Below are 12,851 nucleotides of genomic sequence, written 5' to 3'. Positions count from 1 at the left end.
GGCACGAGCCCACCGAGGGCCAGGGGAGGCCCGAGCAACCTCCTCCAGCATTGAGGGTGCCCTCTGACCGTACCCCTTGGCCTCCTGGGGTCAGACCGTTCCTGCAAACCAACAGAGGTGTTGGAACCGTCAAAGGTGTCCCGGAGGCACAGACGTGGCTGAGTGTCATCTGATGGGACTGCGGTGCTGTGCTGACGGGAAAGGGGGTGGACCGAGAGGTGGCCCCGAGGTGGACGCACGGCGTCAGAAACCACCCCGTGCGGCGAGCATCCGGGTGACCAAGTAGAAAAGCCCTCTCCATCTGTTGCTTTTCCAAGGCCGGAGGCGTTTGCAAATGGGTGGGCGTTGGGAACATCTGGGGCTGAGGTGTGGGCACGAGGTGGGGTGTTGAGAGGGGTGCCATCGCTCCCGTCAGGTCTGGCGGGTCCAGGCCGCAGAGCCAAGTGAGGCTCTAGGAGCACTGGGAGGCAAAAGCGGGGCAGCTTCCCCGCCCCACGCTGGCTCTGGTCTGGCTGGTAAATGTGGATCCTGGTTCGGGACTGGCCCCGGCATCCCTAGGGATGCCCTCAGGCTTGCACATCTAGCCATGAACCAGGAAAAAAGAGACCAGCTTCAGGCAGTCCTCGTTCTAGCTTGGTCAGCCTGCCACCCCACCCCCCCCCAGGGTCTGGGGGAGGCACAGACGAGTCCAACTCTCCCCTCGTGGCAGTCGCTACAGCGTGGACGAGTGGAGAAGAGCCAACAGGCGCGTGCACCCCCAAGAAGAGAAACGCAGTGTAAGGCAATGTTAGAAAACTTTAAATACAGGATTAAGATCCAATCGGTAAGGCATCACAAATCGTAAAAAGTAATTTGGGCTGCATTCAGCGTAGCAAAGACAAATCTGAGCAAGCAACAGCCTTGAGAAAGTGGTAAGTCACGGCTGCGCAGCTTGGGAAAAGTCCCTCCAGCCGAAGGAGAGGCGGGCGGGGCGCTTGGCCAGGTCGGAGCCCACGGGAGCCCACAGCGGCAGCCCAGGCTCGGTGTGAAGACCGGGGGTGAGGTAACTGGTCTGAGAGCCACGCCCCTCGCGGGAGTCAGCGCGCAGGCATAGGGCCGGGCCGGGGCGGGGGTCCCCATAGGCTCCAGGTGCACCTGGGGACTTCTAGCCCCGCCGTTCCCGCCCTGAGCCACTGAGGCTCCCGGGGGGTTCCCCTACCCAACGAGCTGCACCAATCGGAGCCGGTTTTGTGCCGAGTGAACGGCAGCCTCGGTGGCCCCTCTGGCACCACTTCGTTCTTTGGGTTTGGGTCCAAATGCCGTTGTCGTCCCTGCGAGCGTTACGATGCGGCACGGGGACAACTCGGAGCCGTGGGCGAGGCTTACGCCCAGGACGTTGACTGTGTGGTGTTGGGCTGGGCCATCCCAAATCATTTAGTTTTAGCTAAAAACGTAAACTTAAAAAACAGTAAGAGGGAGACCGCTTTGAAGGATACACAGATGTATCTGCTCACAGTACAGCTTGAAGGCCCCCCACCCACAAAACAGAAACAAAAACGGGAACTGAGGCCACAGCCCAGCAAGCTGCTCGTGGGAAGCCGAGGCCGTGCCTGGGGGAGGGAGGCGCTGTGCCCAGCCAGCCCGCCCCAGTGGTCAGGTACTAGGCTGTGGGTCCAGAGCAGATTTAGCCGCCAAATTTCAGGTGTCTGCAAATAAATTCTCAAAACATCTGTGCCTTTACCAAGGGAGGGAAGGAAAGAGGACACATAAATGCTGGCATTTTGGTCGAACCCACCCCGAACCAGTCCTCGATGGCCGCGGGTCCTAGCCAGGCAGGGAAGGGGTCTGTTACCACTCTTTCTTCTTCTCGTCCATGGAGACGCCCCCGGGGCCCAGGGCCACCACAAGGAGCAGGCCTCCGATCACCGACATGGTCTGGAAGAAATCGTACTTCAGGAAGTCATGCATGGGCTTATAGACAGGAATGGTCCAGAAGGCGTTGAAATACACGTTGATGGCAAACAGCCAGACGACAAGAGTCAAAGCAGCCAGCTTGGTTTTAAAACCAATGGCCACTAAAATCATCAGAGCTGTGCCCACGATGTTCTGGAGAATCTGCATAGGTTAGAAGGTAAGAAAAAAAAAAAAAAAGGTGAGGAAGAAGAGATATTCCAACTGCCCTTGTCACTGCGGTATGTGTCCAGGTGATGTCACAGAGGGGTGTGCATTCAAGTGAGGAATAAAGAGGGAGGCGCCAGGGGCTTCGGCGAACAGGCTGCAATTTACCAGGACACACTCAGGCCCCGGCCTGCGGGCCCCCAAGCCATCCAGGTAGTCCCCAGTACTTCTTAGGAGCGGGCTCCCCCCTCCCATGGCGCCAGGTGCCCCTCCTGGGAGCTTTTCCCGGCCAGGGCGCCCAGCCAGCTCTAAAGACGGGCATTGTAAAGCTCCCGGGGACGAGACACCCGGCGTGCACACAGCACACGATAAAGGTACGAGCAGTGGGCAGCTAAAGAACCAAGGGTCTGCAAAGAGCCCGGGTGGACCGCCTGGAGGCCGGCACACAGGACACCAGGACCTCCAGTGAGGTCAGGGAGACTCTGGACTTCCTTTGTCAGCTCCGGGCCCCTAAGAGCTTGCTGGGTGTTCGCTCCTTTCAGTAGGATCCGACGTCTGCCTCCTTCAAGCCGACTCCCTCCAACAGCCCCTGGACTAGGCTCCGTGCACAGGCGGGGAAGAGAGGTCGGGGCCCTTTCTGAAGGACAGGAGCCCAGGTCCACGTATGCAGGCAGGAGCGCTTACCGAGAAGAAGCTGGCATCAAAGTGAAGGAGGGTCATGAACATCAAGACCAGCAGAACCCTGCCTCCGAGCTGCATGTACTGTTTGGGAGAGCTCTCGCGCATGGTGGGGACGCCTGCGAACATGCTCTTCCCTTCGGAACGGGATTCCGCCAGGAGCAGCAACAGGCCTCCTCCCAGGGCCAGATTCCTGAGGACAGAAACGCCAGCTGAGTCGCCGGGCCTCGGCAGGCGCTACGCACGCCCGTCAGACCAGGTCGGGAGACCTCGGCGGGAGCACGGGAAGGGAGGGCCCTTAGGTCCCTCTCTCCAAACCGTGCCGGACCGGCCGGGTGTGAGTCCACAGGACTCACAGCCGCTCCACGGCTGAAGACAGATGGGTCTGTTCCGCCCAACAGTGACATTAACTTGAACACACTCGGAACCTGGCCCGGCCTTGGCCCTGCTGTTGACCAGCTGGGTCCCTGTGAGCAAGTGCTGCCATTCCGGCCCTCCTTCCCTCCCTCACGAACAGGGGGTTGGGAGGGACAGCTTCATTCTCACCTGTGTCCCGGGGTGCGGGTGGGGGGTTGTTGGGGGAGGGAGCCTCTGCCAACACCTCCTACAGACTCCAAGTGCTTGGACCCCAAGAAGTTCACTCCCAAGACTGCTAGTTACTGAGTCGACAGACATGAAAAGCAAGCTCAGCATGCGGAGCGCACGTACCTCATCAAAAACTTCAAGTCCCACAGGATGCTGTAGGCGATCGTCTGAAGGGAACAGAGAAGAGACAGAAACTTGAGTCTCACGTCTCCAAACGCACTGGGACTTCTTGAGAACAGCAGTAGGCAATCTCTCCCACAGAAGCGTAAACGTAAGGTGCACGGGACACTTTAGGAGCCCAGGACAGCTCCGAGTTCAACCACGGGCTCAGCATTTCTCGAGCTGTGCTGACCACCCCAGGCCCGCGTAACGAGCACCGTTCCCTGGGAGCACCCAGCCCGCAAGGTGCCGGCACGGCGCCCGGGAGCTCTGGTCCAGGTGCACACAGCTCATGTGGCCAGCTGGGTGTTCACGAGGTAAAACGATAAGACAGTGTCCTGGCTGCAGCCAACCCTGTCATTTGTCCCCATCAGAGGAAACTCGGGAAGGTGGCAAAGAGGTGGGCGCCCAGAGCTTGGCACCTTTTCAGGGGCCCCATCCTCTCCAGCTCTCCTGAGCCTGCACTCGGGAAAATCCAGTGTTTTCTCAGGAAAGAAAAGGAGACCCAGGCAGAGACACAAGGGGGTGAAGCCGCATCCTCAGAGACGCCTTTGCGGAAGCTATGCCCCAAGCACGGCAAGGAAGAGAAGAGACCCGGCCCCGCGTACCTGCAGCGCTATGATTCCAAAGAGCCCAAAGCAGGCGTACTGCACGAAGTTCCTGCTCAACACCAGGATGCAGCCGGCTGGAAAGGAGAAGGGCCAGGCTCAGGGGGCCGCGGGCGAGTTCCGGGCGAGGGCCGCCGCCACGGCACCTGGCGCCCTCACCTGAGCCCTGCGCGGTTGGTGGCCCAGCCACGCGCCCCGAGAAAAGAGCAACTCCTGGGAGAATTCATCGTAGACCCGGACCACACACGAGTCAACGGGACCTTACTTATCGAAGATACCGTTCTAGAAAACGGATCCCTTGCTCCAGGGAATGGGCCGTTTTCCGGAGCAGGCGGTGCAGTGGAAACTGCCGTGGGAGCTACGGGACGGACTGAGAAGCGCAGGCCCCTTTCCGGCCCCAAAATGTACAGGGAGGGGGGCTGCCGCCAGCAGACAGCGGCCGGGGAGCAGAAGATCTGCGGCCCACGTGAATCCGGCCTCCGATTCATCCTTTCCGACACCCTGCGTTTCCCCTGCTCTGGCTCCCCTCCGGCCCACCCGGGTCACCCAGTCTCCCCCGCGTCCCGGTCCAGGCACTTAGAGCGGGGCCCGTGTCATCGGACTTCAGTGAGCACAGCACCCACCCGAAGGCCCACAGAACCAATGCCCAGGCCCGGCCCACCCGCCAGGGAGGGGCAAAGGGCCGGCAACGCCGGCCCGGGAGCCCCTCGAGTGACCTGCCGTCCCCGCCCACAAGGTAAGCCAGCGCGTATCAGGGCCACTCACTCAGCTGTCCCAGCAGGTTGAGGAGCACAAAGGCGGAGGCCAGCGCGTAGCCGCAGCCCCACGTCGTGTCGATGTAGTCACGCTGCTCGCCCCACTGGAACCACATGCGGACGCCGTCCTCCAGGAACGTGCTGATCAGGCAGAGGCGCGCCACGTGGGGCAGGTACTGCTTCGTGACCCGGAGGAACTGCGGGCCACAGAGACCCGGCTGAGGGCTGCGGGACCCTCAGGGCCGCTCCCCGCGCTGCCCTGTGTGTCTCTGCGCCCGCCCGTCCCGTCAGGCTCGGACCCCCAGGGCGACAGCCTCCGCCCTGTCAGCACAGGCGTGTAGGCGCCAACTACGGTCACCCAACGAGGGGCCCACGCAAGGCACACCTCGCGGACGCTCGGGCGAGGGCCCTGGCGGATCAGGATCACCCCGATGAGGCCCTGCCGGCTCACCCGTGGTCTCCCCTCCCGTGCGCCCCGGCATTTGCACTGAGTCGTCTTTATCCTAGGCCGACCGGCACCAAAGGGGGGCGCGTGGCACCCCTGGCCTCTACCCACCAGACGTCATCGGCAGCCCCCCTCCAGCTGTGACGGCCAAAAACGCCTCCAGACACTGCCACAGAACCGCGCCCACTCCCTCGAGACCCTCTCGTTTCACAAGTGGGCAGACTGCACCCCACAGGGGAAAGGGGCTCCCTGAGAGCTGCACGGACCCGAGACAGCCCGCTGAGGCTTGGCCTGCCAGTCACACACGGTCACACACGGCTAAGCCTTGGCCTCCCAACACCCCCAATGGTGCTCAGACCCACTCTAGATGGAAGAGGGCTGAGCACGCTCTTGAGAGGACAGTCCACTTAGGGGACAGCCAGGGTCCCAGGCCTGGAGGGCCTCACGGTAGACCAGCGGTAAGTTCATGTGTCTACGCTTATCCCAAACCTCCGAGCAGCGAGAGAAGAGGCCAGGCTCTGGCGGCGGTGCGCGCACCCCCAGTCCCTCCCAGAGCCCTGGACTGGAGAGGGTGGGGTGGGCAGCGGTGAGCACACACATGGAACTGGTGTGGCTAATGGCTAGAAGGCTCTGGAGTCTTTTACAAAGACATGCTAACAAATGGACGCACGACTGTCTCAATAGCAGTGAAGAGTCCAGTTCGGAAAATCACTGGTGAGCACCAAAGGGAGAGAAAGCACATTTAGAACTTCCTCCCGCTCCGTGCAAAGTGTGCCGTTAACGACGGCGTGGTTATGAAACATATATCGGGTGGAGACACAAATGTCACTCGGGTGCCCTGCAGCCACTTTCTCTTTCCTACCGTCCAAGCTAAATGCAAAGGGAAGGAAACCCTACAGCACACGGTAAGGGCAGGCTCTCCGGGAAGTCCGCCCACAGAAGTGACGAGTCAGGCAGCCGAGTCTAAAGGGCACCTGTGGGCCTGGCCCCCGCAAAGGACAGTCAAATGAACATCACTGCCCCTCTCAGGGCTGGTGAAACCTTACTGGGACCAGCTAAGGTGTGTCCGAAGAGTCTGTTAATTATTGGCGTTTTTGAAAAGTTGCTTTCAAGTCCTAGAAAACAGCTGATGCTCTCGGCCGCAAGTAACGAGCCTCTGGCTGTTGGGATCAACCTCCAGTTTGTCAACTTGGGCTCAGTCAGCAGAGAAGCCTCGCCTCCCCTCCCCTCCCCTCCGCTGGGCCATGGCAGCCGGGCACTTGTGGGAGGGAGAGCGGGGAGAAAGCCCTTACAAGCCAGGTGTCCTTTCTCTTCAAATCTCCCGAGCCTGACTGAGCCCCAAGGTAGCGATTCTGCACACGCCTGCTCAGCCCTTGACCCTCACCGAAGCGGGGGCAGAGGTCACAGGGAGAGACCGACGCCTGGACAATGAACCAGGTGGGTCTAAGGTTCTTTCCAACTTGAATAAGCAGAGGAGAAGAGGGAAGGAGAAAGAACCTTAACGCCCCTACAAAATTTGGAGTCTCTGTAAAGCACACACAGGATGTCTGTCCACTCAGGGTACACCGCCCCCCCCCGGCGTCAGACCGGGAGGTAGAGGGACAGCTGACCACTGGCCCTGCTGCCTCTGCCTCATGGCCCAAATGCTGTCGTGAGCCCCAGCAGGGTCAGCGGTAAGAGTCGTTCCTAGTCTAATCCACAGGGACACGACTGGGGCCACGGCGCAATTCTGGGGGAGGCTGACCCCAAAAGGCAGGGGCAGACAGACATGGGACACGTCCTGACCCGCCTCCAAACTGGAGCTGAAAGCTGCGTGCTGTGCCCACCAGTGAGGAGCAAACAAGCCCGGGCCCTTGGCCTTCATTCTAAGCCTCCTCACCATGAAGCACCCCGCCTAACACGCGCTCTGCTCCACAGCCCGGCCCAAGAGACACAGGCAGCGTTTAAGAGCTTCCGTGATGAGTCTGTACGCCTAATTTGAGTGTCTGGGTCAAGAGGATTAAAGAGCAACAGGGAGACTCCTCCCTTCCCCGTGAGACAAGCTGAGGAGACAGACAGCTCTGTGCTTTGGGGGGGTGGGGGGGGGGAGCCAAAATTCGGGTTATTTCCAAGTTGGATGTGGTTCAGGCTACGGGTCGACTGTATTTTGCAAGCCAGGCTGCTCCAGAACCTCTTTACACCAGCCAGCCTCTAATAAGCACCTGTTTGGACTCAACAGGAAAGAAAAAAAACTGTTTCAACACGAGGCCAGACCCAATTTTACTCGGATTCTCCGAATGCGTGCTGGTTACGGCGGTTCAGACTCGGCCACTGAATCCACGTCAGGCGTCTGGGGACCGCATCCTCCTGGCACAGCAGAGAAGAGCCCTGAAGCAGGCATCCAGGCAGCACGCGGGAGCCCGGGAGCAGTCCCCTGTCCCGTGCTTGTGCAACGGGTCCTGCGGGCCGGGGGCTGGGTGCTGCCCGCGGGGGACACGGAGACCCACGACGGCCACGCCTGGGACAGAATCGTGGAGGGAAAGCCGGAAGCGGGCAGCAAGCAGGGGCAGGCCAGGCCACAGGAGAGGACGGTTAGCCTGCGTGGGGCAGGCTTTTCACTGGAACCTCCAAGCTCACCGTCAAGCAGGGTGCGGTTCACAAGCGATGACAGGACCTGGGTGACTTATGAAATACGGAAAGTTGGGATTTACTTACGAAGGGCTATGATTTTGATTTTAGAGGGGGTTTAAGAAACCTGACTCTGAGAATACAGTGATCATGTCACACAGCCACCTGCAGCTCTCACATGACACAGAAAAGCTACTTTCTCTGAGTACTGAGCACAGAAGGGACTTGAGGAAAGCTGCCTGCAATTCTTGGTTGGGAACTCTGAGGAAGCAAAAAAGGGCATGAGACCATCTGGTCGCAGGGACTGGGGCTGCCCTTCTCAAGGGCCACTTCAAGCCTCCACATCCCAGAAGATTAGAACTTGTGGCCAGACGGCCTCCCTCACGTCAGGCTGAGTCAGGGCCCGAGCAAGAGTTCGATGACTCACACGTGGGCATTCACCATGACCCCAGAACTCCCCCGGCAGGTCTCCCGGGGGTGCTGCTGTGTGGGTTCACGCTGCACCTCCGAGTACAGGAACAAGCGTCGACTGGTCCTGGAGATGCCCTGGCTTCCGTACCAGAAATCCACGTGACTAAGAGCCTAACCATAGGAGAGTAGCAACAAATCCCAGGGAGGAGAACACAGCTGTGCCTCACTTTCCAGAAGCCTTGCTGACCAGTGCCCCCCGTGTCTCCACCCCGCTCCCCGGAAGAGGCGGGATGGCTCTTCTTAGGGCAAGCAGGAAAGAATGCGCCCTCTTTGCCTTCTCTCCTCACTCCTGATGGCGCAAGGCAGGAAGCCCCGGCAGGGAGGGGGACACAGAGCAGAGCAACAGGAAAATGATGCTCAGAACCCATCACTGTTACGAGAGCCCCACTCATACCCAATGGCCGTCCACACACGGTTAGTCCAGAGCCCTAACACCCGGGGAGCAGGCGTGCCCACTCGCGTTCTGTCGGGCCATCCGAGCTACCCAACGCTGGACCAGCGGCCCAGGGGGGCTCCTGCGGGCACAGGCTCCCAGGATGGCTCCATCATGCCAAAAGACAGGTAAAAGCCCCAAAGGCCACACGGGACAGCAAGGCCCCATGCAGCTTACCTGTCACCCTGGTGACAGATGAGCCGTCAGGCCGGACCCAGTAGGTGCTAATATTCCCATTTACTGGCGCAGATGTGCTTGCAATTACGCTCTGCCGAAGGGCAGCGAGCACCGGCTTCAGGACCCGGACGTAATTTTGGATTGCTGAGTTCGTTGGTCTCTGGCCCCTCCTGACCTGGTCTCAGATGGCTTCCGAACGCCTAGCTCCTGCAGAGGGCACGCTCAGCGTTTTCTCTAAGCGCCTGGCCTCCTGGCCGCCAGGGGCAAGGAGCCCGATGCCAGAGATGTAGCTCTGGATGAGCCGGCCAGTCAGAACGAACAGGACAGCTGACCCTGTGCTCTGACCTCTGCGGGCCTCAAGGGGAGGCTGCAGGACAGCCAGGAGGCGAGGAGCCCAGTCTTTGGTACCAAGATGTGGACTCAGAACTTCAGCCTACCTCACTCCATGCAAGACCGCCCTCCCCACACCTGAAGACAGAGGCACTGTGGCCAGCCTCACGCGGTCCAGAGGGTAACACGGTACTAAGCGTGGAGGACCTGGCCCAGAGTTAGTGTCTCTTATCATAACTACTGGGGGACACGCAGGCTTTACAGGTCCCACTCCAGCAACCTAGATTTTCTGGTTAACACCTGTCACTTGAGTTTTGCTTTCGTTTTCTGAACACAGGGTTTGAAAAAATGGGTCTGTCGTGTTACTGATGAGTGACTTTGACAATATTCCCCCACGCCCTTCAAAGGAGATCATTTTCATTTTAAAAGCCTGGACTCCAGCACCTTTATTATTGGCAGCTTTGTTTGAATACCGTGCGGATAAATGTTAAAGCGGCACCCCAGCCTGGCCAGATTGCTATCCACGGGAAGCCGTCACTTGGGCTCTGCACCCTCTACTCTGCCCACATCCTCCCGCGCCAAGCCTGCCCGGGCAGAAGACGCTCCTGACTTTGGTTTTGGAGAGCATGAGGGCCACTGCCCTCTGAGTCACCCACAAAAGGGCGTGGAGGGGTCTTCTGACATCCGCTGCCACCACCAAGGTGGGCCCTGGCCCTGACAGACTGACAGCAGGAGCCCCACACTGCCTGACAAGACGCAGCCCTGGGCCACTCTGGGTGTTCGACTGCGATGCAGGCAGGCCCTTTCCCCTCCATTTGCACCAGAAGAACACCAGGCCTCGGAAGCTCGTCGTATGTGGCACTAGCTTTGAGGTCAGAGTCTGGGGTTCCCCCCGGGGCTGTGCCCCAGGCCAGTCCAGAAGCCCCGGCAGGCCATCTTTCCCACCAGTAACTTCGGTGCAGCCAGACTGTGTGTCTGCCTGAAGGGCCTTTCAGGTTCCAAGATCCTGCTTCTTTGATTTAAACAAAATGCAGGGAGAAACAGAAGAAAAGATTACGTATAGAGGTTTTGAGCTTTTTTTTTTTTCTGTAGGAAAGTTGATCGTTTGATAGTTGGCACCAGCTTGGTTAGAGACATTTTATCTAGACTTGGTTATGAAATGCACTTGCAAAATCAGCGTTCTCCGGACCGAAGAGTGAGTGTGCAGAGCTCTCACGGTCCCCGTGGCTCAAAGGAGCCATCTTCTCAGGGAGTTGCTACTTGGGGAAATGCAATCGGGTCACTAAAACCATTGAAAAATGGACAGGGAAGGCCTACGTGGTTCTTGAGAGCTTTTGATATGAATTGTGTTTATGAAGGATACGATTTTTAAAAGGTCTCTAAACACAAAATCATGACCTGAGCAAAAACTGTTTTTTCAAATGGACACGCTTTCCCCACCCCACCCCCCCAAGCTGGTTCTCAAATACCAGCTCACAGGAGAGTGGTGCAATGGAAACCCCGCTACCAGACCACACTACAGACGGCACCCCTCAAGGGGAACAAGGGAAGCTCGAGCTCGCCCATGCCGGATCAGAACACACGCATTTGTGTTCCTAACTCACACAAACGCGTACAAGCCTTCCAATAAACCCAGACTTCAGAGTTTCGTTACTCAATACCACCCCCATAAAAATAAAAAATGTAACCTCACTACTTTTAAGTCTCGCAAAAACCACAAACCCGTTAAGTGCACAAGGGAAAGAAATGGCCAGTGGGCCAGACATGGCTCTGCCTGCAGGGATAAGGCTGCTCATCTGTAGACGTACGGGGACACTTTCACAGCTAAAAGGTACACCAAATAATCAAAGCTTGATGAAAATCGCCAGGAAGCTCCGTCCTTTCCCCTTTCTAGGATCTGATTCTGTCCATCTGGTCTGTGTCAACTGCCTGTTTCAAGAGATTCCCCGGTGCTCAGAATGCCACCTGTACACTCGGGGAAGAAAAAAAAAAAAAAAAAAAAAAAAACCCAGGAAGATAGGCTTCCCCTCCTCCCAGGTTTGTGTACTGATAGATACCCATTCAATTCAGTCCCAGGGCAGAGTCCAAACAGGGAGGGAAAATGCTGGGAGGGTCAAAGGGACCCCGTGAGTCCAACACATCTGGGAAATAGTAACAGAAGAAAGTGCGGTTGCTTTCCGTAGTTGGGGTACATACCAGGGCGCCCCCTTTCCTCTGGGAGGACCCCCAGGCCTCCTTTCTGACCAACCCCCCGTTCAGGATCACAGCTCCCCACCCCGCCCCCTAAGAGTGCCAGTGAAAGGAGAAGCGTGCAGGGACCACCCCAACAGTTCGATACGGAGAGAACGCTCCCCAGTAGCCAGACTCGGCCCAAACCCGCAGCGCCCCCCAGCCCCCAGGCCTCGGGCTCCCTTCTCGGGACCGGGCGAGGCAGCCCCTCACACCCCTCACCTCCTGGGGCCGGCCAGGCTGGGGGGGGTGGGGGGAGGGGGGCGGCTCACGACCTGGGTGCCGAAGCACGGGCCCGAGAACCCACCCGGAGCCCTGGCGGGGAGGCGGCGACAAGGGCAGGCCGGGTTTCGGGGAGCCCCGGGTCGGGAAGGCGACGAGCCCCGGAGGGGAATGCCCCGGTTGGGGGAGGGGGCGCGATTCTCCGGCGGGCTCGGGAGGGGTGAGGACGCGGCGCAGACCCAGGGGCGGCCCTCGGGGGCCGGGGGCCCGACTCTGGGAGCGCAGAGAGCTCGGGGCCGAGGCCCGGAGGGGGAGTCGGAGGGGACGCGCGGGAGGGGCCTCGAGGCCGGGGCAGGAGGCCCGGTCGGGCCGCAGGCCGCACCTGGTCGGCGAAGTCCTCGGCCGTGCCCATCAGGTCGTTCTGGCCCATGGCGGCGGCGGGAGGCTCGGCTCGCTCGCTCCCTCGCTCGCTCGGCGCTCGGCCCGTCGGCGCCCGCGCCCGCTGCGGCCTCCACAGGAAGTGCCCGGCGGCCGGCCTCGCTCCTCGTCCGCGGCTCCAGCGGCTGCCACGTAGGCCAAGCCTTAAAGGGGCCGCGCCGGCGGGCCCGCCCCGGCCGCGCCTTAAAGGGGCCGCGCGCCGCCCGCCGCCCGCCGCCGCCCCGTCCGCCGCGCTCGAGGCTCCGCCCGCCGCGTTCTGTCGCCGGCAGCCCCGCCCACCGCGCTGGGGCCTCGCCCGCCGCGCCCTGGCCCGGACGGCCCCGCCCGGCCCCGCCCGCCGCGCACTCAGGCCCCGCCCCCCACGTTCTCAGGCCCCGCCCGCCGAGCGCTCTCAGGCCGCCCCGCTGGAGGGGCGTGTCGGAGCTCCCCCCCCCTCCCCGCCCCCGCCCGCGCGTGCACCGTTCAGGCAGGCGCACCTGGGGCTGAGGGGGCGCCCTCGGGGCGGGGGAAGGGGCGCTCTGCCGGGCGCGCTCTCTACTGAGCATGCTCAGTCGAGGGTCCGCGCGTGGGCGCCGGCTAGGGGCGCACCCCCAGCGCCGTGCCAAGGGAGAGGACGC

The 12,851-nt window shown here is 60.5% G+C and overlaps 1 protein-coding gene across 1 annotated transcript; it reads right to left on the bottom strand.

Annotated features, from left to right (window-relative positions):
* Positions 1-410: 410 nt before the first annotated feature.
* On the bottom strand, positions 411-12,367 carry SURF4 (surfeit 4). The gene is made up of 6 exons (XM_030306525.3): positions 12,179-12,367; positions 4,893-5,079; positions 4,128-4,204; positions 3,484-3,527; positions 2,782-2,968; positions 411-2,094 (listed from the first exon to the last, which is right to left on the bottom strand). Exons 1-6 carry the CDS (start codon positions 12,224-12,226, stop codon positions 1,828-1,830), a joined length of 810 nt encoding a protein of 269 aa, XP_030162385.1. The 5' UTR covers positions 12,227-12,367; the 3' UTR covers positions 411-1,827.
* Positions 12,368-12,851: the final 484 nt, after the last annotated feature.

The sequence above is a fragment of the Lynx canadensis genome, chromosome D4 (genome assembly GCF_007474595.2).
Source record: "Lynx canadensis isolate LIC74 chromosome D4, mLynCan4.pri.v2, whole genome shotgun sequence".
Lineage (NCBI taxonomy): Eukaryota > Metazoa > Chordata > Mammalia > Carnivora > Felidae > Lynx > Lynx canadensis.
The sequence above is the reverse complement of the archived record's forward strand: the minus strand, read 5'-3'. Positions and strand labels throughout refer to the sequence as shown.